Genomic DNA, 24411 nt, shown 5'->3' on the forward strand with positions numbered 1-24411 from the left:
GGCTTTGCTGAGGAGGATGTGAACAAAAAATGTAAGTATGTTCTCTCAATCTATTTAAATGCTTTCAAAATCAACCCTGTTATTTGAAAAGGACTCTGATCAAGGAAAAAACTTAAGGATTTCTTTGCTAATTGTAATGTGGGGCTGATATTTGAGTTGTCATTTTCTTTTTTTCTCTGTATTATAACTCACTTGGAATTTATTAAAATAAACGCACAACAAATATTCTTAAAGTCTTAGTTAAAGGATTCTTCAAACTCCAGCCACAATAAGCATAGTCCATAATATATATTCATCAAAAGTATGTTTTTTCCTTTTTTGGACAAGGTTAAACTGAAGAAATGAGCAATCATATTGGTATATAAGACTGGCCGAAATTATCATGATGTTTGGAGAGGAAGAAATCATAAAAGGGATGTTGGTCTCTAAATGATTGCATGCGTACAGTAGAAGTGCTTACCAGAGCTTCATTTGTACACTGAAACACGTAACAGACAAAATGGCAGCCTCCATTCACTAAGGTTTCTCTGCAGATAAATCCAAAGTGATCTACATGCTTTATTCCCTGGAAAGGAAAAAGGTGTGAAACGGTTGGTCTTAATGAAAGATTCCATCTGTAATACTGTTTCTGGCACACACTCAGGCCGATACAGTAAAGCACGGCCGTGGTTACCCTGTTTCTAACCCGCTTTGGATGCACAATTTGCCAAAATGGACGCGTATCCGTCTCCGCCCGCCGCATGATTATGACATGTTAATGATCGATTTAGCTATTCCCTCCGATACAGTAACGTGCGCCCAGATTATCGCCTTTTTAACCAGCTTATTTGCCGCGTCTTTAACCTGCATATTTACCGCCTAGCCTGACCATGGCGTTAGTGTGGTGTTCGGTCAGCTTCCCGCTGCCTTGAGCGCCCGGCTGGACGTCCAAGCCGCGACCTTTGACGTCCAGCCGGACGTTCATGGACGTTCCCGCTGCCTTGAGCTGTATCTTCGCCCCCTCTGGATCTCCGTCCTTCAACCTTCTCTGCACAAGAGTCATTTAAAACATGTTCCTTTCACTCTAGTGCCGGGCGGGCCAGGTCAGCTGGGAAGGCCCGATCTGGGCCCGCTTGCCCTGCCACCGCAGGCATAGAATCAAAGCTGTTACTTCCATTCTAGAGCCTTGAGCGCCTGGCTGGATGTCCAAGCCGGATGTCCGAGGTCGCGGCTTGGACGTCCAGCCGAGCGCTCAAGGCAATTGTAATACCAGAAAAAGAGTAAAAAGGTAAAGGAGAGAAAATGCAATAGGCAAAACGCAAAAGAAAAAAAAGAAAAAGTCAGTGTTGAGGGATCGTGTGCTATTCCGCACACCGCCACCGTCACTGCTGCAGAGTTCAGCCGCTCCCCACTCCAGCTGCACTGCGCATTCAGTCCTCATGGTGGCCTGGATTAGGCCCCAGTGGTCTCACTGACTGTGTGTCTGCACTTCGGCAAAGCCTCCCCAGCTCACTCCAAAAAGCTCTGTGCCTCCGTCAGAGATTCAAAGATTGACGTGCTTTTGATCATCACTTTGAGCTAAGCCGGGTAAAGCAGAGTGTGTTGAAAACCTCTCTGCTGCAGAGTTTTTTTGTTTTTTTTTAATCACGGCATATCCGGACCTCTTCTTCTGCACGGAGGCCGAGAAGTCCTGAAAGAACATTCTGGTAAAGTATTTCTCCTTTTACTCACGTCGCGTTTATAATTTTTACTTTATCAGGGTAGGTGTGCGCCTGCTGACCTCCTGCTCCCGGTACCGGGCCTAGCACTCGATGCGCTCTCTCGAGTTTAATCTTCCCACCTTTCATCTCAAGCCTGAATATCTCTGGGAGCCAGCGTTCAAAGAAAGAAATAGGCTCTGAGCCTTCCACGCCTTCTGGGAGGCCCACCAACTTGATATTCCACTAACGACCTCCATTCTCTAGATCCTTAGCCTTCTCAATAAGCTCTTTGAACCTGTGCTCCAAGCCCGGCTGGACGTCCAAGCCGGACGTCCGAGGTCACGGCTTGGACGTCCGGATGGGCGCTCAAGGCAGCGGGGTCTGTAGAAAAGAACCATCCACTTACCTGGTGGAATGACATTTCAAATGACATTTGGAATGACAGGTACCAGCGCACCCTGGATACTGTATAGGCGCTGTATACCGCTGTATACAGTAAGATGCACTGCGCATGCCTACCGCTTCATTGACGTGCTTTGGACGCCACTTGGATTTGCGTCTAATTTGAATACTGAATCGAGCAGTATGTGAACCAAAATATGCGCGCGGCAAACGAGGGTGCGCCCTGCACTGCCGCACTCTCTTACGCGTCCTTACTGTATCGGCCCGACTGTGACCTGTAAGGCAAATATATGACAGAAAATGAAACTCTCTCAAAATGATCAGTAAATAAATAAATGAGAGAAATGATAATGTAATCAACACATGAAAAATAAATTTATTGCCCTTTAATCACTTTTACATAAATTATATGATGTAATACAAATAAGTATACAAAAGCAACTGTACAATTACAATAAATTTTACTCAAAAATATATAAATAGTAAATGTCCATACAAAACATGATAAAATGATATAGCAATGAACACTCACAGCTCAAAACCAACATATCAGACATTCATATCTCACACATTAAAAACGATGACAATCATCATTCAGTATATAAAAACAAATCACCATATGCTGTATTTTTATGCACACATAGTCCAAACAATTTATGGCAACACTTATTTTGTGTCTTCAAATGGCACTTGTATGACTTCTCATGGTGTTTGTGTCACAGTCACCCCACTCTTACTATTAACTCTAGCAGCCACGACTGTAGTGTCGTCTCGTCTACGTCCCTCCCATCCCAATCTCCTCCCACCCCTCACTTCTAATTGATCCTTAGCCATACATTTTTTAATATTGGAATAACCACAAACCCGGATATTGGATAAAAAAGGCCGCAGCTTTATTAACAATATATATAGACCCTTAGACAAACTGGTATCCGAGCCAATATTGTATGGCAGACTGGCCTACACCATCATCTCCACTGCCCGCCCTAGTAACCAAGCAAGGCAATATTGAACCCGGGCCCCCACCTTGTCCCCAAGCAAGGGGGCCCCCGACCTTCGGTGTACAGAGCACCCCTGCCCGGCGCTGCCCAAGGCACCAGTCGACTGCTGACCTGGACCGTGTTGCCTGCCTGTACCACATCTAAAATGCTCCTACTGGCCCAGGCAACTGCCTCCCCCCTTCTGCTACAAAATAATTCTACTATTGCATATTTCTCATTGTGAAACTAATATGTGCTATCTGCCTCATTTGTGAATTACAACCGTAAACGTGCCCCACTAGGTAACATTGGGTGCTATATACAAGTCATCGAATACAGATTGATCGAATGTTCTTATGGCTATACCATTACCTAAGCTAAAACCTCTAACATTAATTGACCCAAAATTCCTGTTTAACAAGGTAAATGGGGTGGGTGGACGGGGAAGCCGGCCAGGAACAAAGAGGTCGGGTGCACCTTGGTCATGGCCCTTTAAATGGGCCGCGACATCAACAGTACATGACTGCTCCTCCCCCTCCCCTCACCCAGCTGCATCACCATCGCATCGGGCTAAGTAAGGGGGGGGAGGGGAGCCGCACTGCTGGAGTCCCACCAGCCAGGCACAACTGGGCTGCCACATGCGGCAAATGGTTATGTGGTGGGCCCCATGTCGTCCCATCTACATCCCTCCCACCCATCACCTCTAACTGACCCTTATCCATACCTACATACATTCTTTAATACAATGGAATAACCACAAACACTGATACTGGATAAAAAAAAGACCTCAGCTTTATTAACAATATATATAGACCCTTAGATAAACTGGTACCTGAGCAGGCTACACCATCACCTCCACTGCCCGCTGTAATAACTGAGAAAGGCAACATCGAACCCAGGGCCCCTGCCTTGTCCCCAAGCAAGGGGGCACCCAACCTTTGGAATACGGAACACCCCTGCCCTGTGCTGCCCAAGGTGCCAGGACTGTGATTGCTCACCTGAACATCCAAAATGCCCATACCAGCCCAGGTAACCACTATAAGCATGAGGTAGGGTACTCCCTTGCCTCATGCCCTCCATCAACATCTAGCTGCGGTTGACACTTCCCAATAACCATCCTTCCAGAGCCTCCTGCAGGGCATTGTTGAATTATATCATAGCCAATGTCAGACAGATGAACTCTGTCCGGCCTAAACAAACCTGGACATTGGTCATCCGCCCATTCTTGTCTTATCTGGCGATCGCTCAACTTATAGATCCATACGCCAATCTGATGGTTAACCTTCTTGTGTCCCTTCCTCCACAGTCTTGAATCGTTCAACTTTGGACAAGGAATAATATCTGAGCAAAGAAATAAGTATGCGGGAACCAAGCAGATAACTTGACCAAGTCATTCTTGATCCTCATAATCAGCAGCTTGCTTGATAATTCGCCAAGGTCATTGACACCCAAATGTATTATGATGGCATCTAGAGTTGCCCTTGAATTTCTCAAGCGCCAAAGGGACAACTGGTCCCAACGCATACCCGGCTTCCCCATCCATGTGACGACCAGACCGTAAGGTGCCAATCCCAAGTGTGGTCCATATGGGTGATAGTGTGCTCTTCTAGTGGCCCAATGAACAAAAGTGTGTCCAATAATCCAAGCTGTCCATTGAGCCTGGTGCAGATATGCAAAATACAATTAAGAATCATGAGTTGGAGTGCTCACCTGGTCCATCCTTCTGCCGATCTCCATCTTCCTATTCGCTGTATGGTGTCGGTCCAAAGACCTGCTTGCATGGCGCTTGTGGCCGCTCCAATCCTAAAGGAGTGTCCAGCCCCATTCTTGTTACTGCCATTCTGAGCACAGTGGAGAATTGATATCTGGTCAATGGGACCTGGTCGGCTTGTACCAACAAGTACAGGGTTGAACCACTAGATACTTCTCCATGTTGTGGACCAGACAAGTGCTGCTTGCCTCGAACCACTTCAAAGACAGATTGCCCCCTTTCCCGCTGGTCGGTTTTTGACCTGTGTATGTTGATGTAGCATGCTAGAGGTGAACATAACTCATTCCGCAAAAGTATGCCACCGGTTCCTGGATCGTCCTTGTTAGATGCGACCAGCTCGCTCACAAATAAAGCGCCAAAAAAGGCTGGCGAGAAGGTGAGGTGAAACAGGTCGATTTCGAAGTCAGAGGCAGCAGATGGATGCCAAGAGTATCCCTAGGGTCCCCAACAGACTGTGTGTTATTGGAAGTCGTATATTGATGGTTGTCCCCACCTTTCTCGACCAACCAGCCAACATCTTCTTCAGCAGGAAGGACTTGGTGGGGTCTCCCCATCCACATGCTTTCAGGAAGTAGGCCAAACCTGCCAGGTATTTGACCACAGAGCCTCTGGAAACCCCCATTTCCTTGGCTGTAGAGACTTACTTTACCATCAGGTCCCTACCTCCACCCGTGTTGCATTAGGAATCTTATCATGTGGGCATAACTTTGAAAGTATGTAGACGATGTGGCCATGGCCAAGGATTCCCATACTAAGTCCCTGATGGTTGAAGACCAATCCTTCACATGTGCTCTGGCATTGGCGATACCTGTTCGTCCGCTGTGGTACCTGTTTGTGAAACAAATCCCACTTAGCACGAGATAAGGAATCAGCCTTGCCCTCACTGTAGTATTGATGCGCAGAACCGCTAAGACCACCTCCCTTAGCAAGTCTACCACCTTGGGGCATTTAGCCGATTGGCTGCTCAAAACCTGTACCACTGCTTGATTGTCACACCAAAAAATTATATGCTTGTTCTTCAAGCTGTCGCTCTATAATACGAGGGATACCCATATGGGGAATAATTCCAGAAATGTGATTTTCCTTGTCAAGCCAATATCTGCCCACTCCCCTGGCCAAGGCTCGGTGCACCAAGCCCCTTAACAAAATACCCTAAAGCCCTAATCACCTGAGGCTTCCGAGTGTATGTCCAAGTCTCTGCTAGAGAGTGGGGGTCCCTGCCATATGGACACACCGTTAAATTCCTTCAAAAATGATCCCCATATGGCGATATCCGCTCGCATTGCCTTAGACACTCTCACGAAGTGGTGCGGCTTACTAATATAGACTGTGGCAGCAGCCAACTTCCTCAAGAAAACTCACCCCATGGGAATTACTCGACAGGTGACGTTCAGTGTCCCCCAGATGGGTTGGATCAATCGCAGTGTGACTTTCTTTGGTGTCGATGCCTGCTGCAAAATTGCACACAGTTTTCCACTTCATCTGGCAGCCTAGACATCATGTTAATCGAATCCAGCTCTATGCCAAGAAAAGAAAACTGTTGAAGGACCTTTGGTTTTGTTGTGGGCCAGGGCAACACCGAAGTCGTCAGCCACAGATTGGAATTCCTGCAACAGGCATGTGCAAGCGTCTGATTCCTTCAGCCCGATGAATAAAAAACCATCTAGGTAATGGATGATGTTGCTTGATCTTGTCCACTGTGATGTCATCCAGTGAAGGAAAGAGATAAAGAACTCAAAGTAGGCACATGACACTGAGCATCCCATTGGCATACATTTATCAAAGTAGTATTGGCTTCTGAACAAAAGCCCAATAACAGGAAGCTCTTCAGATGAACCGGCAGTAGCCTAAATGCGGACTCTATATCCGACTTTGCCATTAATGCACCCTCACCACACTTCCTGAGCAATGCAATCGCTAAGTCAAAGGAAGCATATTGGACTGAGCACTCTTCTGGGGGGGGGGGGGGGGGGGGGGAGGGGAGCCTGGAGGGTAGGAGAGGTTCTGGATGAGACTGAACTTTCCCTTCTCGGGAATCACTGCCAGCAGTGAAAAGGTACATTTTCTGAAAAGGCTGATGTGAAATGGACCTGCCATGGCTCTCAGTACCAACGCTGTGTCCAATTTCACTTGTATGATGGAAGCATGTCACACAGCTGATGAAGCATTGGGGGGGTAGTTGTCCCATCCAGCTGACCCTGAAATGGAATGGGGAATCAGTCATGGAAACCTTGTAAAATCCTTTGTGCCTCTCTGCACGTGGGGTACTGATTGAGTCAAGGGATCATAGCCAATAATGAGATGTGTGATGGTGCTTTACCAAATTGCTGGAACTTATCTCCTTTTTCCATTACTTTTCCCCGCTGGTTTCTTGGAGCATTTTGTGACTGGGCAAGGAGCGACGCAGGATGAACAATTATGCTTGAACTTGAAGTCCTGGAAGGTGCATGTCACCTTGTAACACCAGCATGTGTTATCTTGTGCTGCTCCCGTAGCCTGCGTGGTCAATGAAGACTTCTTCGATGCCCGCGAGTGTGCTCCTGCGTCACCTGCCTTGCACATCATCTGCTTCACCTACAAGCTGACGTCGTGCATTCCCCAGGACATGAAACGATTTTCTTCCATCTCGTCTCAGAATTTCTCATCATAATTCAGCCAGGCCCAGCCTTCGTATTCCTTGTATGCTTCGAGGATGTTATCTGGGTAGCTCAGCATGAGACCACCAAACTTATAAGAAGGAAGACATGAGTCCAGTTGATGATGTTCCTGGGAACTCTTTCACCACCCGTGACACACCCTGTTCCTTCGACTTCCTCATAGTGGCCCTCTGACACCTTCCCTCCAAGATGTGAAATATGTCTATGTAAACTCGCTTCCAAATCTTCCTGCGAAGTGATCAGGGAACACTCTCCCACAGTTCAGATAGGGTGGTGAGCACTGGGGAACCTCTGGATTCTCCGCCTGCTCCAGCTGCCATAGGCTGAGGGCTGTTATCGTCCTTAGATCCGAGTCAGATGTCACCGAAGAGCTACTGCTTGAACTGGAGTTGGCCCTACCCTTGCGCTTAGCTTGCGCCTTTTGTTGCCATCCAGCTTGCCCCCATCTGCATGCATGCCCTCTTCAGTGCACACACTACTCCCAGCCTCCCCTTGTGACTCATCCTCAGCACCTTCTCTGTTCTGGGCTGCCTGTTCCGCGATGCTGGATGTTGCGACTACAGCCTGATTCTGTTTATTAAGCTGTGCTCCTAGTTCATTTTGGGTCGCTGGTCCGATTTGCAATACCATCATGATCGGCATATCCCAAGGATCTCCTGCATACCCATCATGGTGCCTCCTTCTGTTGCTCCCGTGCTAGGATATGAGACATCTCGTGTTGTCTGCCCTCGACTGTATGGGATGCAGGTTCCTGGTGTGGGAGCTGGCCAGTGCCCCCATGGTGGGGGGTATAAGTATGGAATGACCAAACCGCTGTATGAAGAGAAATACCATTGTGTTGCCCCACTGTGTGGACGAATAACCAGGCCCCATCTGGTGACCGAGCCAGGTCCCCTGGGACCCCAGACCAGTCTCTGTTGCCATGCTGCATTGTCAAAGTTCATATATGTTGGGTAGCCAGTGGCATAACCCTGCCCTCCGGACTGCCATTGCAGACCCCCCTAGCCCAACTATGTGCTTCTATATTTACGAGGCTCACGTACCCCAACTGTGTGGAGGACCTTGTTGGTTCGTGGTCCAACTGGTTTATGGCTGTGCGCTTCTGTGGGGGTTCTGGTATGTGGTGGAAGAAACCGGTGCCCCAACGGAGGGGCTCCTGTTGCAAGTCAAGCTCTGCAGACACTGTCGACATTGCCGTCTTTTGCTTACTGCACGTCTGGTAGGTGAGCTCCCTCTGTCAAGCTGGGTCTCATCCGATGAGGACCCAAATGGACACCCTCCCTGGTCAGATAAGTTGGCAGCGTTGTGCCCTGCCAATGCCTCTTTGTTCCGTCTCCAGCCGACATGCTCCCTGAACCAACACTGAGGTAAACCCGATGCCATATGTCCCCCACCCCTGCCCTTCATGGCTGCGACCCGGCCACATGATCTCCTCCGCTGTACTCCGTTCCAGGCCCCCCCTTGCTTTAACCTCGCACAAAACGGCCGACCAATTAAATCCCCTGCCTATCCTCCCATGCTTCGAATCCACCAGTCAATACAGCTGCATTTCTAGAGCATCATGCGACTGTTTTACTTTCCTTCTCGAGGGGCCCTCCTTGATGCAAGCAAGAAGCTGGCCAGGAACAAAGAGGCTGGGTATGCCTTGGTCACAACCCTTTAAATGGGCTGTGATGTCATTAGCACACACCCGCTCCTCCCCCCCTCCCCTCGCCACCGTCGCATGGAGCCGGGCCCCAAGGAAGGAAGGGGAGGGGAGCCATGGCTCAGGTTGCCACACTGCTAGAATCCCACCATATAACCAGGCCGCCACACGCAGTGCATGGTTACATGGTGAGCTCTGGGCACAGGGGTGGGAGTCTACGTATTTCTCCTCCCTCATGTATATGCCTCAATAACACCAACAAGAGTCCCTTGTTTCACCCCAAAATGGACTTCTTCAGAGGGAACAAGTTCCGTATAGACCTCACAAGAATTATATGCCAAGCTGTTCAAAAACTGAAAAGCAATGCATATGCTTACAAAAAAGGTATGCTGCAATTGATGGAGAGGGAGGCCAGAGTAACCACTGAAGCTGCACTGGAGGGAGACCCAGAGGTGCAATTGGGAAAGAAGACCAAACATGCTGTTTACATAGGAAATGTTGACTACATGCCATCTACTGATGTGAGTTTTGCAGATGTACGGATGAAGTTTGAGATGTTGAGATGATTTGCCTTCAGGACATTTGATCTACACCTTTTTTGTAAGTACATGTATCGCTTTACAGTTTTTGAACAGACTGTCATATGATTCTTGTGAGGTCTATATGGAATTTGTTCACCCTGACCTTTTTTTCCACTCATGGAATGGGCTAGACAGCATTGCTCTCTAAGAGGGAGTAGCCTAGTGGTTAGAGCAGTGGGCTAGGAACCAAGAGATCAGGGTTCAAGTCCCCACTGTCACTCCTTGTGACCTTGGGCAAGACACTTTACTATCCATTTCCTCAGGTACAAACTTAGACTGTAAGCCCTCTGGGGATAGGGAAATACCTACAATACCTGAATGTAATCTTTGAAGTGCTGAAAAAATGTGTGAAAAGTGGAATATAAAAAATCTTAAAAAAAAAAAAGCTCCTTTTGTAATCATTCCTGATGCTGAGACACTGACTAAGCAGATGATAGAGGGTGATTTGTAGGTTCATCCAATAGGTATATTCTGCATGCTGAGGACAAAATTGTTCAAAGTTATCCTAGGCCAATGGTTCATGTAAAACCTTAGCCTGCCTCCAACAGGAAGGTCCTCTGGCACATCACCCTGATCCAGTCAAAATCTCATCCTAGGTTTTGGCTGGAGTGCTAGCTGTGGCTTTGAGGCCCTCTGCTGCCCAAGGCAAGTGCAGAGATCCTTTTTCTGATGACTGAGGGGCAAAGAAAAAACTTCTTAGTGCCTCATCTAGGATACCTCCTGGTTGAGGAAGGTAGTCTGGAGTGGAAGTGGAAAGGGTTTAATCTGAGTCTCCACTTCCTTGATCTTATTTCTAAAAACATTCTCTCCACTGCAAGGCATGTCAGAAAACTCTGTGCTGACTTGAAAATATCATAGGTCAACCAGACCATGTTGCCACACTCCAGACTTGTCCACCAGTGACTCCAAGTCATCATGATTCTTCTGAGGAAGCCCTCTTTCATGCTCTTAAGAATGACTGCATATACTGGCTCATGAAGAACTTGATATGATTCTATTCAGGCATTGAGTATAGCTCCCTGAAAAATCTCTCCTCCAAGTCTTGTGTACAAGACCCAGAAATTGGAGTGTATTAAGCATCTTGGCCCTGCATTCTTGCTCCTTTTGCAAAGCAAATGGAATGGTATCTGCTATCCTCTTAACAAAACCAGCAAATAAGACATTCTCAGGAGGAGACCTTCTTTTCTGTAGAGGAGAGGGGTCTGGCCTGTTGACCATTCCTGATTAGAGAAGTCCTCAGAGCCATAACCGTACACCCAGAAATACTCTGAGTCCGATCCCGATGGGTATGGTGTAGAACTGGATCCCACCTGGCTAGCCAATAAAGCCTCAGAGAAAGTGGTACTTGTCTATTGGGGCCTAGAACTCAATGAACTCCAGTGCTGCAAAGAAGCTTCCTCAATGAACTCCAGTGCTGCAAAGAAGCTTCCCCAATGAACTGAAGACTATCATTAGTGTGGCAGTAGTTAGATTCCCCTCTAGGAACCTGCATCAGGTATTATCAAGGACTCCAGTAAGGGCTGGATGTCCATCTGCAGGGATGCCAATTCATGGATACTCTGCATCTTACGATCTAAGGCCTCTTAGTTTTGCCTATGTAGCTCCACCTCATAAATTACCAATCCCAACAAGGACTGGGAGTCAGGAAGAGAAGCAACATCTTCCTGGGATACCAGAGGTTGACACCTGACACCGCAGACTTTCTGGTTTCTCAGGACCTTATGAAGGATAAGCCCTCCTTCTCCATAGGACCACTTCAGGGAGATTCAAGGCTGCTCTCAGAATGTCCCTGCTCCCAGCATTGTTATCAATGGAGATCAATGCATGTCATTGGGACTCCACAATTCTAGACCCCAAGCAGCAGACCCCCTTCTCTCTGTCAGTTGGAAGAGGGCAGATAACTGCTTGATCCCCTGGTCCTGTCTGATTCTCAAAACTGAGAGGGGTCGATGTCACATTCCTTCCAACTTCAAGCACTAACCTCTTTACTCCTGTGTTTTGTTAACCGCTTGGCCTGAGGTGAAATAAAGGTTAACTTACATTTCTGGTGACCATGATAGTTTATTGCTGTGTCCATGTGGTAGTTGTCTAGCTGTTCCTACCACACTGTACCCAGCAATAGAATAAATTTGGCCACCAGAAATGTAAGTTTACTCCATGCCAGACCAAAGGAGTTGTTATATTTCCAGCATAAGCACTCAGAGGCTTGCACTTATACCAGAAAAAAAAACAAAACCAGAGGCAAGCACCTTCAGCTGAATAGTATGCACTTTGGTGTGTGCATCCTGACTCTGGGATACTTTTCACCTGTAAGTGCAAGTCCCATAGATTTTAGACATTGTTCAACTGTAGGTTTCAGCTCCAGAAAATTTATGTTGGAAATTAAGTCAGACTACCACACTGGGCACAACAATATGGAACATCTCAGACACAGAAGTTAAATTTCCAATATAAGTTCTCTAAGGTAGGCTCCAGTCACAAGTTTTGTTTTCCAGAACATCTGGACAGTACACACACACTGCTAAAGTGCATAATGTTCAGCTATTGGTGCCCATCTAGACAGCTAGCTGTAGATGCCCGCCTCAAAAGCTTTTGCTTTTATTTTACTCACATTCCTTGCCAAAATGGCCTCGAATGAGAGAATGTGCCACAAGTTGGAATGCACAGCACCAATTTCACAGGCAATGCATTTTGGCAAGAAAAATTAAAAGCATAAGCTCTCTGGGGCGGGCAACCTCTGCTGAACAGTATGCATTTTAGCATTCTGCATCCGACTTTGGCATCCTGTTCAGCAGTAAGTGCCCCCCCCCCAGAGAGTTTATGCTTTGATTTACTTTTCATTCCTTACCAAACTGGCCTTGGATGGAAGAACTTGTTCTCTGAAGTGGGAACTTACAGTTAGCTGAACAAAATGTGCTCCCTGTGGTGGACACCTACAGTTAAACAGTACACCAAAGTCAGGATGCACCGTGCCAGTGTACTGTTCAGCTGAAAGCTTAAACTGGAAATTAAACTCTTGGGTACAAGGTGGAATACACTCATATTTCTGGTAGCCAAAAGTTATTCTATTACTGTGTCCATTCTGGTAGAAGCAGGTGGAACTATCGTACAGGGCACTGCAGTAGATTAACATCACAAACCTGAGTTAAGTTTTCTTCCTGCCATGATCCAAGCATTAAAATTTCCCACATTAAAAAATGCGTGCAAAAATGTTTTTCTTTTAATGCAACTTTCTGCATTGCCCTATAATAGCTAATTGCTTCATTTAAATGTGATTTGCATGCACCTGCATTAAACTTTCATGGGTTCCTTAGCACTGTTTTTTTTGTGCTAAAACCCATATTGCACATATGAGTGAGGTTAGCATAGAAAAGCCTGCGCTAAAACCAGAGTAAAAACAGGCGGTAAGCTCTAAGGTAAGAGTAACTTATTACATTGGCCCCTATGTTGTTAACTAAAAGGTAGGAGGCCTGATGCTGTCCAAAGCCTCTCCATACCTCAGACTTGGTGTTTCTTACTGCAACTAAGACTGCTTTCTTGCATTTAAGTGACTGCTGAATATGGATGGACTTTCATTGCTTGCTGAGATATAAGCTGTTTGCTTTTGTTTGGTTGACTGAATAAAGAGCTGCCTGGTAGCTGGAATCTGACCTCCTGTGAGCATTCCTCCTCTCAGCTCCTATCTCCTACACAACTGTTTCTGACAATCTCCTTCCATGAGTTTGTGCCAAGAGACACAGAAGAAACTAATTAATTTTCATACTGGATGAACCGAGTGCTAGTCCCCATGGTTCACACTATGATCAGTAGGGATCAAAGTGTAGCATGAGAACACACATGATCTGTAATGAATAAACCACTGATCTGAGTGAATGTTTCGCTTTCAACTATTTATCTTTCAGGCTAGGAACTGAATGAGAGCAATTATGCTTATCCATGTCGTCTCATAGCAAAGCTGATAAATTTTAGACTCTCTCGCCATTAACCAGTCATTCACCTCAGGTTTTTTGTTTTTTTATTAATGCATTTTTTTTAAAAATTAAAAAAAAGGTGTGTACCTTTTATTATGGTCACAAGTTATATGTTCAGAAATAATTTGTAAATTTACTCACTTACTATGTTTTTTAGTTATTTAAGCTGAATTTATACATTATGTGTGTCTGTATGACGACATTCTGATAAGAAACAGCATGGTCCAGAGTTACTTAGACTCAGAGAGGGCAATTTTTAAACTGTTAATTTTGGGACAAAGTCAACAGGTTCATTTTACCCACAGATTTTGCATCAATTTTAAAAGAGAAAGCATGCATGTATTTTCACTTTTAAATTCCCATGGGCATTTGCACCTGCTTTTTGTGTGCACATTATCCAACACACACTTTTAGCGATATCGAGAGAAGGTAATTTTCAGACATTCAATTTATGTGCATAAATAACTATTTACCACATCAATGGTATTGACAACTGCCTTCAGAATCTGACTGCCTATCAATCAATAAAAACATTAAATACACCAATATCTCTTAAGTCATCAAAATCAGAATAAAAAAAGAAAATGTAATTTTCTTTTTCATGCTAACAATCACCTAAAAACTGTGTTAGTATTGGTATTGGGTGCTTTCAACAGTATATTCAGTTGTCTCATTAGGCCAGAGACAGGTGGGACAGTTGCACAAGTTTTCCTCATCTATATACTATGTTACACCATGTAGTTGTAAATCTATTCTTCTAATACACTACCTAAAAATCCAAAATGAAGGCTATTGCCAGAACTTGAAGCAGTGGAGTACATATCTGTACTTAGTAGCAGTACTTCTCCTTCCTGCATTGGCTCTCAGAGGAGGAAGAGAAATGCTCTGGCCCAGAACAGCCCATCCCACCAGCTGAAGTCTTAAATGCAATGACCCACTCCCTCCATATTCTCCCTTGTACCGCAGCATACAAATGGCAGGTCAGGGACAGAGTAAGCATATGCTTACAGCCCCTGAAGCCACTCTTCCCTCCTCCTCCAAAATGGAGAAATTACTACTTACCAGATAATTTCATTTTCCTTAGTGTAGACAGATGGACTCAGGACCAGTGGGTTATGCACCTCTGCCAACAGATGGAGACAGAGCAAGCTGATATCACAGTATATATACTCCTGCAGCTACATCAGCCCAGCAGTATTCTCTTCAAAAGCAACTGTGAACAGACTAGCAAAAAACTTGATTAAAAACAGTCAACCATTACTGTACTCAACCAACAGGAAACAGTGAACTTAGGTAATGAATGTATGCATCCCAATGTAGAGACTAGTAAACTACAGGAGGCTCATTAAATCAACCATGTGGCAGCCAAGGGTGGGAAGCTGAGCCTGTCTACACTAAAGAAAATGAAATTATAATTAAGAGGTAATTCCCCCTTTCCTAGCATGTAGACAGATAGACTCAGTACCAGTGGGATGTACCCCAGCTACTCCCAACAGTCCAGACACCGCACGTGCAAAGGCTGCATCCTCCCAGACCTGACCATCCAGATGATAATACCTGGAAAAAGTGTGTAAGGAGGACCACATCACAGCTTAGCAAATATCAACGGGAGACTAAAATCTAACTTCCGTACATGCCACTGCCTGAGCCCTAGCATGAGTAGGCAACAACTTTTCAACCTCCATATATGCAGCCGTGACTACCTCCTTAATCCAGCAAGCTATTGTAGCCCGCAAAGCTTGTTCACCCTGCTTCCTTCTACCATGAAGGACAAACAGGCAATCCATCTTTCGGAAAGTTTTAGAAACCTTCAGATACCTCATGACATTTCTCTTGACATCCAAAGGACACAAGAGGTGATACTCTTCCACATCTTTTCCCTTATCCAATGACAGCAAGGAAATGGATTGATTCAATTGAAAATCTGAGATCACATTAGGCAAGAAAGAGGGAACAGTACATAGCTGTATTGCTCCTGGAGTCACCCGAAGAAATGGCTCCCAGCAAGACAAGGCCTGCAGCTCGAACATTTGGCACACAGAACATATTGCCACCAGAAACACTGTTTTCAAGGTCAATAGCTGCAAGGAAAGGCTATGCAGCGGTCAAAACATAGGACCCGCTAAGAAATCCAACACCAGGATAAGACTCCACAAGGGAACTGGTAACCACAAGGGAAGACAAAGATGATTCACTCCCTTCAAGAAACGAGCCACATCAGGATGAGATAAGGATTCACCATTGACCTGGCCTCTGAAAAACAGGCAAGGGCCGCAACCTGTACCTTCAAGGAATTAACGGCCAAAGCCTTATTTAACCAATGCTGCAAAAATTCTAAGATAAGTGAGATCTTCACTCAACGAGGAAGAACACCTTGATCCTCTCACCAAGCCTCGAGCACTCGCCAACCCGCACATAGGTTAAGGAAGTGGAGAACTTCCGAGCACGTAGCAAGTTGGCAATCACTGCAGAAGAATAACCATGCTTCAGCAAGCGAGCCCTTTCAAGGGCCATACCATGACAAAATTGAGTCGGATCTTCATGAAGGACAGGCTCCTGCTACAACAGATTCTTGTGCAGTGGAAGACTATGGGGAGTCTCTATCATGTCTTCACAGATTTACATACTGTGGTCTTCTGGGTCAATCCAGTGCCACTAGGAGCACCATCCCCCTGTTGACCCTGCAAACTATTCTGCCCAACAGGGGCCACGGGGGAAAGGCATACAGTAGCTTGTCTTCTGGTCAGACTTGTATGAGAGCATCAATGCCCAAGGACGTCAAATCTCTCCTGCGACTGAAAAAGCGAGGAACTTTCATACTGCAAGAAGTTGCCAACAGGTCTAGGAACAGAAGGCCCCCAGCAATCCAGTATCAGTTGAAATGCCTCGTCCAACACCACCCATTCTCCTGGGTCCAGACTCTCCTGGCTGAGAAAGTCTGCTCTTACGTTGTCTTTTCCTGCAGTGTAAGAGGCAGAGATAACCTGGATATGCCCTTCCACCCATTCCGTAAGTTGGTCTATTTCCAACAACACTTCCTGGCTCTTGGTTCCTTCCTGCCAATTGATATAAGCCACTGATGTTGCGTCGGCTTACATTATTTGGACTGCTGGACCCTGCAGTCTCTCGCTGAACTGCAAGCATGGCAACCAGACCATCCATGGCTTCCAGATGATTGATGTTCCAGAGACACTCTTCTGTATTCCAGCGCCCTTGTGCCATTAATACCTGACAGTGTGCTCCCCAACCCTGGAGACTCAAATCTGTCATGAGTATCAACTAGACTGGCAATGTCAGGGAAACTCCCTTTCTCAGTTTCCAGGTCATCAGGCAGCCGTATTCCAGAATCTTAGCCCGAATAAGCCAGTTGTCCAAATACAGGTGTAGTACTAGGATCCCATCTTCTCTCAACTCTGCTGCCACCACCACCAATATAACCTTGGAAAAATTCTAGGGGCGGTGGCTAGACCAAAAAGCAGCACCCAAAACTGATAATGGCACCCCAACTCCGCAAAACACAGAAAACATTGGTGCTCCAACTAGATGGGAACATGGAGGTATGCCTCGGACAGATCCAGGGAGGTCAGAAAGTCCCCAGATTGTCCTGCTACCACCAAGCGCAATATTTCCATGCAAAAATGAGTCACCCGCAAATTACAGTTTACCCTTTTGAGATCCAGGATGGGCCAAAAGGAGCCCCCCTTCTTGGGCACAACAAAATAAATGGAACAACGACCTGTATTTTTTGAGACGTGGGCACTAGGACCACAGCCCTCAGACTTAGGGGCCTTGACAATGTACACTCCACTGCCTGCTTCTTCTCCAAGGAGTGGCAGGGAGACACCATGAACACGTCCTGAGGTTCACTGCAAAACTACAGAGTATATCCCTCTCGTATCACCTTCAGGACCCACTGATCTGATGTGATTTCAACCCACCTCTGATAAGAGAGAGAGGCACCGCACCCCCCTATCTTCTGTTCCTGGGGTGGGTCGGCAAACCTTCACTGGGAGGCTCCACTACCTGAGCCCGCTCCCCACCTGGGCTGTCTGGGACGAAAGGACTACTGAAGGGTCGAGTCCTCTGAAAGGTCAAAAACACTGGTATGACCCCCTCATGCAAAGAGGCGCAGTGTCTTCTTCCTTTCCTCCAGCAACCGAGGGAACCTGGGATTCGCCCCACTTACTGACCATTTTCTCCAATTTGCTCCCAAACAAGAGTGAGCCTTTAAAGGGCAAATTTTATAAGATTAGCCTTGGAGGTCGCATTGGCCGACCAATTTCTCAGTCAAAACTGATGCTTGGCCGCTATTACCGAAGCCATCCCTCTGGCTGAGGTGCGGACAAATCGCAGCCCGCATCTGCTAAAAAGGCGGCGGCTGGCTCCATAACTGCCGATGAATTTAGTCCAGACCCATCAGCCTCCTGAGAGAGAAGTAAACAAGAGTGAGCCACCAGGGAACAACAAGAAGCTATTTGCAAGGTCATTGCCACTGCTTCAAATGCTTGCTTAAGGATGGCCTCAATTCTCTTATCATGCACATCCTTCGAGGCTGCCCCTCCTTCCACGGGCTTAATCATCTGCTTAGAGATGGCACAGCCAAGTGCATCCACTTTTGGAAAACGCAGATGCTCTCTCACCACTGGATCAAGGGGGTACAGACCTTCCAAAGTCTGACCCCCTTTGAAATTTGCCTCTGGGACATCCCACTCAAGATCAATCAATTTTTGAATGGCCTCCCTAGCAGGAAAAAAAAAGGAAAATTAGTTTCTTACCTGATAATTTTCGTTCCTGTAGTACCAACACCTGGGTTGTGACTCCGCACCAGCAGGTGGAGACAGAGCAAAACTTGTCGGGCTTCCCTACATATAGTAAGGTGCCACCCACAGCCCCTCAGTCTTACGTAATGTCAAAGCAAATTTAACAACCAAAGTATCTAACTAGACCGCCCTAACCAGGGCCGGTTCACGTCCATAACCAAGGGACACGAACTATAATCCAACCGCAACAATTGAAGCCACCGAGCGGACTCTCCGTTACTTCAGATCAAAAACAACGGGCGGGATCCTGGACTGATCCTTGGTACTACAGGAACGAAAATTATCAGGTAAGAAACTAATTTTCCTTTCCCTGTACGTACCAGGATCAGTCCAGACACCTGGGATGTACCAGAGCCGTATTACTGAGGGTGGGAACCTGAGAGTCCCGCTCAGAGTACTCTCTCTCCAAAACCCCCAGAATCCAAAGCCTGGACATCCAACGTCTAGTAAAAATGTGTAACGACTTCCAAGTCTCCGCTCTGCAGATTTCCTGAGGCGACACCTGAGAAGCCTCTGGCCAAAAGGCGGCATGTGACCTAGTCGAGTGAGCCCGAAGGCCCACCGTAACCGGCTTCCCTCGAAGGATGTATGCCGAAGCGATAGCCTCCTTGAGGCAACTCGCAAAGTTGTCCGTGAATCCGCACCACCCCTCTTTGGGCCAAAACACCACCCAAAGAGGTGGTCGGAGACTCGGAACTGGTGAGTGATCTCCAGGTAACGGAGGAGGGGGAACCCTACGCACATCGAGGTTCCGTAGACCCTTCATCTCTGGACTGCTCTCCTGCAGGAAGCAGGGAGTTCCACCGACTGATTGAAATGAAAAGCCGATACCACCCTAGGCAAGAAGGGGGGACCATCCTTAAAGAAACTCCTGAATCAGAGATCCGTAAGAACGGCTCCCTACATGATAGATAGAGCCTGCAACTATGAAACTCGTCTCGCCGACGCTATGGCCACAAGGAAGCCTGCCTTCAGTGTGAGATCCTTTAGTGTCGACCACCGTATAGGCGCAAACAGAGCCGAACATAAGGCGGAGAGCATCCCAGTGAGGTTCCAGGACGGACAAGGATGACGCAACGAAGGACGTCAATGCTTAGCTCCTCGAAATCGAGCAATGTCCGGGTGAAGGGCCAGGGACACCCCCTGCCCCTTGAACCAGAGACAACCGAGAGCCGCCACCTGAACCCGAAGGGTACTACAAGACAGACCTTTCGAAAAGCCCATCTGAAGAAAAGCAAGTATGGCGGACACGGAAGCTAACAGAGTGTCCACCCTACGATTTCTGCACCAGTCCTGAAAAACCGCTCAAACACGCCCATAGGCTAAGGACGTAGACTGTTTCCTAGATCTCAACAAGGTGGTCACCACCACATCCGAGTATTCCTTATTTAGCGAGCGCCTCCTCTCAAACGCTATGCTGCGAGACCGAAGAGATCCGCGTCCTTCAAACAAAACGGGGCCTTGATGGAGAGCCGCGGACCCTTGAAATCGCAGGGGAGGCTCCACTGCTAAGTGGAGTAGATTCGCGAACCATTAGCCAATCCGGCCGTACCAGAATCACGTCTGGTAAAATCGTGGAACCTTCGTGTTCTGAGCGGTGGCCATCAGATCCAAGTGTGGCAGACCCCACCTTTTGCAGATGAGGCGATACGCAATGTCCGCCAATTCCCAGTCTCCTGGATCCAGAGGATGGCGACTGAGAAAATCCGCCTGGACGTTGTCCACTCCAGCGATAAGAGACGCCACGATGCTGCTGAGGTTCTGTTCCGCCCCGCCCATCAAGTGGTGCGCCTCTTCCGCCACTAGCTGGCTCCTTGTCCCCCCTTGGGGGTTGATGTATGCCACAGATGTCGCACCGTCCGACAACACCCTGGCCGCCTTTCCCCGGATTAGGGGAAGGAAGGATTGCAGCGCCAGCATTACTGTCCTCGTCTCCAGACGGTTGATGGACCACCGTGACTGAGCTCTGGACTTCTGTCCTTGTACCGAATGTCCCAGGCAGACCGCTCCCCAGCCCGGAGAGAGACTGGCAACTGTCGCGACCACCGTCCAGTAGGGTACTAGTAAGGGAATTCCGCCCGTCAGACGGTCGGTATGGAACCACCATTGCAGACTGTCCCTTGCCTAGTCCGTGAGCGGTAGCGGAAGCTGAAAATCCTCCGATACCGGCTTCCAACGGGAGAGCAATGCTGATTGCAACGGACGCAGGTGCGCAGACGCCCAGGGCACCAAGGCTAACGTAGAGGCCATAGAGCCTAACACCATCCGGAAATCGCGAACCAGGGGCATACGAAGGGACAGCAAACGTCTCACTTGACACTGCAGCTTGAGCACCCGCTCCGAGGAGAGAGACACCTTGCCCTGTTTGGTATCGAACAGCTCCCCCAGATACTCCGAGGACTGAGTGAGCACCAACCGACTCTTGGCCAGTTTGACCACCCATCCGAGGGAGCGCAAGAGCTGTAGGACTCTGCCGACCGCCTGCCGACACTGTATCGCGGACTCGGCTCGGAAGAGCCAGTCGTCCAGATAAGGATGCACCCGTAGTCCTTCAGTCCGGAGCTGGGCTGCCACCACCACCATCACCTTGGGAAAGGTGCCCGGGGCGGTGGCGAGACCGAAAGGAAGAGCTCTAAATTGGTAGTGTCTGCCCAGCACGCAAAACCTGAAGAAACTCCGCTAAAAACGGTAAAGTCCCCCGGTCGCACCGCGGCCACCACCGACCGGATCGTCTCCATTTTGAACCGTGGAATGCGAAGCCACCTGTTCACCCTTTTCAAATCCAAAATTGGTCTGAACGTGCCCTCTTTCTTTGGTACGATGAAATAAATGGAGCACCGGCCCTTTCCTTGCTGTTCGTGAGGCACGGGAGCTATTGCGGCCAGGACATCCAGCCGCCGAAGAGTCTCCCTTATCGCTGCGCGCTTGACGCAGCCCTTACACGGGGACACGAGAAACTTGTCTACCGGAACTCGTACAAAATCTAAGGCGTAACCTTGACTTATCACGCTGAGGACCCCCTGGTCCGATGTTAATTAGGTTCACTCCTCGGAAACAAGGCCAACCTGGCACCTACGTTCGGCACATCCGCCCGAACTTGGGCCGAGAAATGAACCGCCCTCATTTCATTGGGGCCCCTCGGCCCCTGCTCCCGCCGAGGGTCCACTCTGCCTCACCATCTTTCTATTCCGAAAGGACTGAGGCCAAGACGATGTTCTGGAGGAGGCCTGTAGGACGGTCCGGACGATCTCTGCGGCTGCGAGCTTCTATTCCCTCGAAATCGAGTCCAATTGGCGAGCCCTGGGCCTGTCCTCTGGCAGTCGAAAAACTTTGTCCTCTTCGATCGATAGCATCAGGTCCTCTGCCCTTAAAAGGCAGCGCACCCAGGTGAGCTTTTGTAAAGAGCCATCCGCCGCTCAATTGCGAAACCAGAGAATCCGGCGAGCAGCCACCGCTGAAAACATGGACCTGGCCGACGGGCGCAGCAGGTCATACAGAGCATCCGCACTGTAGGCGATCACCGCTGCCAGGAGATCCGCTGGCGCCAATTTCTCTGAGAGCCCCGCATTGGCCAGCAGAACCTGGGCCCAGCGAAGTCACGCTCGCAGGGCAAAGTTATCACAAACAGCCGCCCGGACTCCCAGAGCCAAGACTTCAAATACCTTTTTTAAGGTGCATTTCCAGCTTTCTGTCCTGGATATCCTGAAGTGCTGTGGCCCCTGTGACGGGAATCGCCGATCTCTTTGTCACGGCCGACACCGCTGCGTCCACTCTCGGAAGGCGAAGGAGGTTCATACCGTCCGTCCATGGCTTTGCTCACCTTCAGGCCCCACTCCGGGGTGTCCTATTCTCTGCACAGTATATCGGATGCTGAAAAATGGAATGGAAAGCCACTGCCGGACTGAAGGGGCTCAACAGTACTGGGTCCATATTGGCCCCTTGCCGGGTCTCTGCCGGCGGAGCCTCCACACCCAGCTCCTGGAGCATGGCCGGAATTAGCGGCGCTAGCTCCTCTCTTCGAAAGAGCCGGACCACCTTGGGATCATGGCCGACCAATGCCAGAGTTACCTGTCCGGTGCCCGGCTGACCTGGACCCTCTGCATCCAGTTCATCTGCCCTCCTCAGGGGCTGAACCGACGGATCCGCATCCTCCGACTCCGGAGACTCGCTGTCCGGGTCCTGAGTGGTGCCCCGCACCGGGCGCTTCCCCTCTGGTGAGTCCGCGGTTCCTCTGGGTCTCTCTCTGCCCGTCCTCTTCCGGGGCCCTGGATGGTCCTCCGGACCCCTCGACTCCTTCTTTCTGGAACGTTTACCGTTGAAAACCTTGCGCCAGCTGCGTCCACTCTAGAAGCACAAAATCCTCTGAACAAAGACGCCTCCGACCCAGAGGACCCTTCATCCGCACTACCCTCCCCCGGCGACGCGGCCCCTCTCGGGGAGCCGCCCCCGGGTGGTCGTTGCAGCGGGAAAAGTGTAGGAGGTAGGCCGCCATTCCCTGCAGCTCTCCTCTTGGCCTCCTGCAATGCTCCTAAAATGGCCGCCGTTCCCGCGCTAAGCGGGAACGGGACGGCACTGCCTTCCTCACACTGGCTCCCCCGCGGCAGCGATCGCGCCCTCCGAGACTGGCCCCCCCGACAGACCCCGGATGGCCCCTCGCCGCCCAAAACGCAGAAAAAAAACAAAACCCCGTCGCGAGACAGCCTCGCGCGCGCCGAACCGCACACGCGACAAGAAGAGCCCCGAGTCATTCCTCTAACGCGCCAAACACGAAGGAACGGTAAAGTCAATTAAATTTACTTTAAATAAAAAACAAGACTTGCGAACCGCGGCGAGGACGGAAGGAACGGAGAGCCGGCGAGATCAAAAATTAAACAGAACACTTTTTTTTTTTTTTTTTTTTTACTTGCGCTGCATCTGCGCTGTCCCCGGTCCTGATGTCCTGCTCCCGCGGGGGTGAGTGAACCGGGCTCCCCGGTGTCACCCCTGACGCTGCTGCCTGCAAAAGGCCGGGCCCTCGACCCTCAGCAGCGGCCTCGACCAGGGGAGGATGGTCCCCTCAGGACCTTACAACCCCCCTGGGAGGCATCCAGAACGAGGAAGTCTTCTGAACTTCCTCTTTTCTTGTTTACCTTTTTTTTTTTTTTTTTTTTAACTTTTTAAAACTTCTCCAATCGAATCCAACCAAATCCAACCAAAAGAAAAAATCCCTGACTAGCTAACTTCCCCCAGGGATCCCAGAGGCTGTGAGTGACCCTGCCCCAGCTGCTGGAGACAGAGAAAGACTGAGGGGCTGTGGGTGGCACCTTACTATATGTAGGGAAGCCCGACATGTTTTGCTCTGTCTCCACCTGCTGGTGCGGAATCACAACCCAGGTGACTGGACTGATCCTGGTACGTACAGGGAACAAGAGACTTTACACAAAGAAATCAAAATGGGATTTTTCTTTGGTTCAGACATGGAATCTGCCCCAGGTACTCCCAGCATCTTTAACACCTGGGAAATCAGAGCTGGTAGCTCATCCCTATGAAAGAACTGCAACACAGTCCTACACGATTTCAGTCCCGGAAGAACTTCCCCATCCTCCAGAGACTCAGGATTGGCCTCATCATCAGTGCCATCCAGATTCCTATCAGGAGGACCTGCTGTCAGGTCCTCCTGATAGGAATCTGGTGTGCTTCAGCGCTTAACAGTAGTGCTGGATGAATGAGAAGCCACCGCCTACTATTCTGACTGACTGGATTGGCAGGGCTGAGGACTGCATCTGAAGAAAGGATTGTAATCCTTGAAAAAAATTCTACCCAAGAAAATGCAAAAGGATCCATGCCAAAACCAGATGACACCTGTGCTGCGCCCACGGAGCTACTGTCTCCCAGTTAAGGGAGTTTCAGGTCAGGCGTCCCTTCT

The 24411-nt window shown here is 48.7% G+C and overlaps 1 protein-coding gene across 5 annotated transcripts in view; it reads right to left on the reverse strand.

The window, feature by feature from the left end:
- Positions 1 to 24411, reverse strand: part of TBC1D1 (TBC1 domain family member 1) — a 480914-nt gene that overhangs the window by 248501 nt on the left and 208002 nt on the right. For all 5 annotated transcript variants that reach the window (XM_029589471.1, XM_029589507.1, XM_029589478.1 and 2 more), the window contains one exon: positions 461 to 565. In XM_029589471.1, the coding sequence (XP_029445331.1) occupies positions 461 to 565 (105 nt within the window). The remainder of the gene's footprint in view (positions 1 to 460; positions 566 to 24411) is intronic.

This window comes from Rhinatrema bivittatum, chromosome 1 (assembly GCF_901001135.1).
Source record: "Rhinatrema bivittatum chromosome 1, aRhiBiv1.1, whole genome shotgun sequence".
Classification (NCBI taxonomy): Eukaryota; Metazoa; Chordata; class Amphibia; order Gymnophiona; family Rhinatrematidae; genus Rhinatrema; species Rhinatrema bivittatum.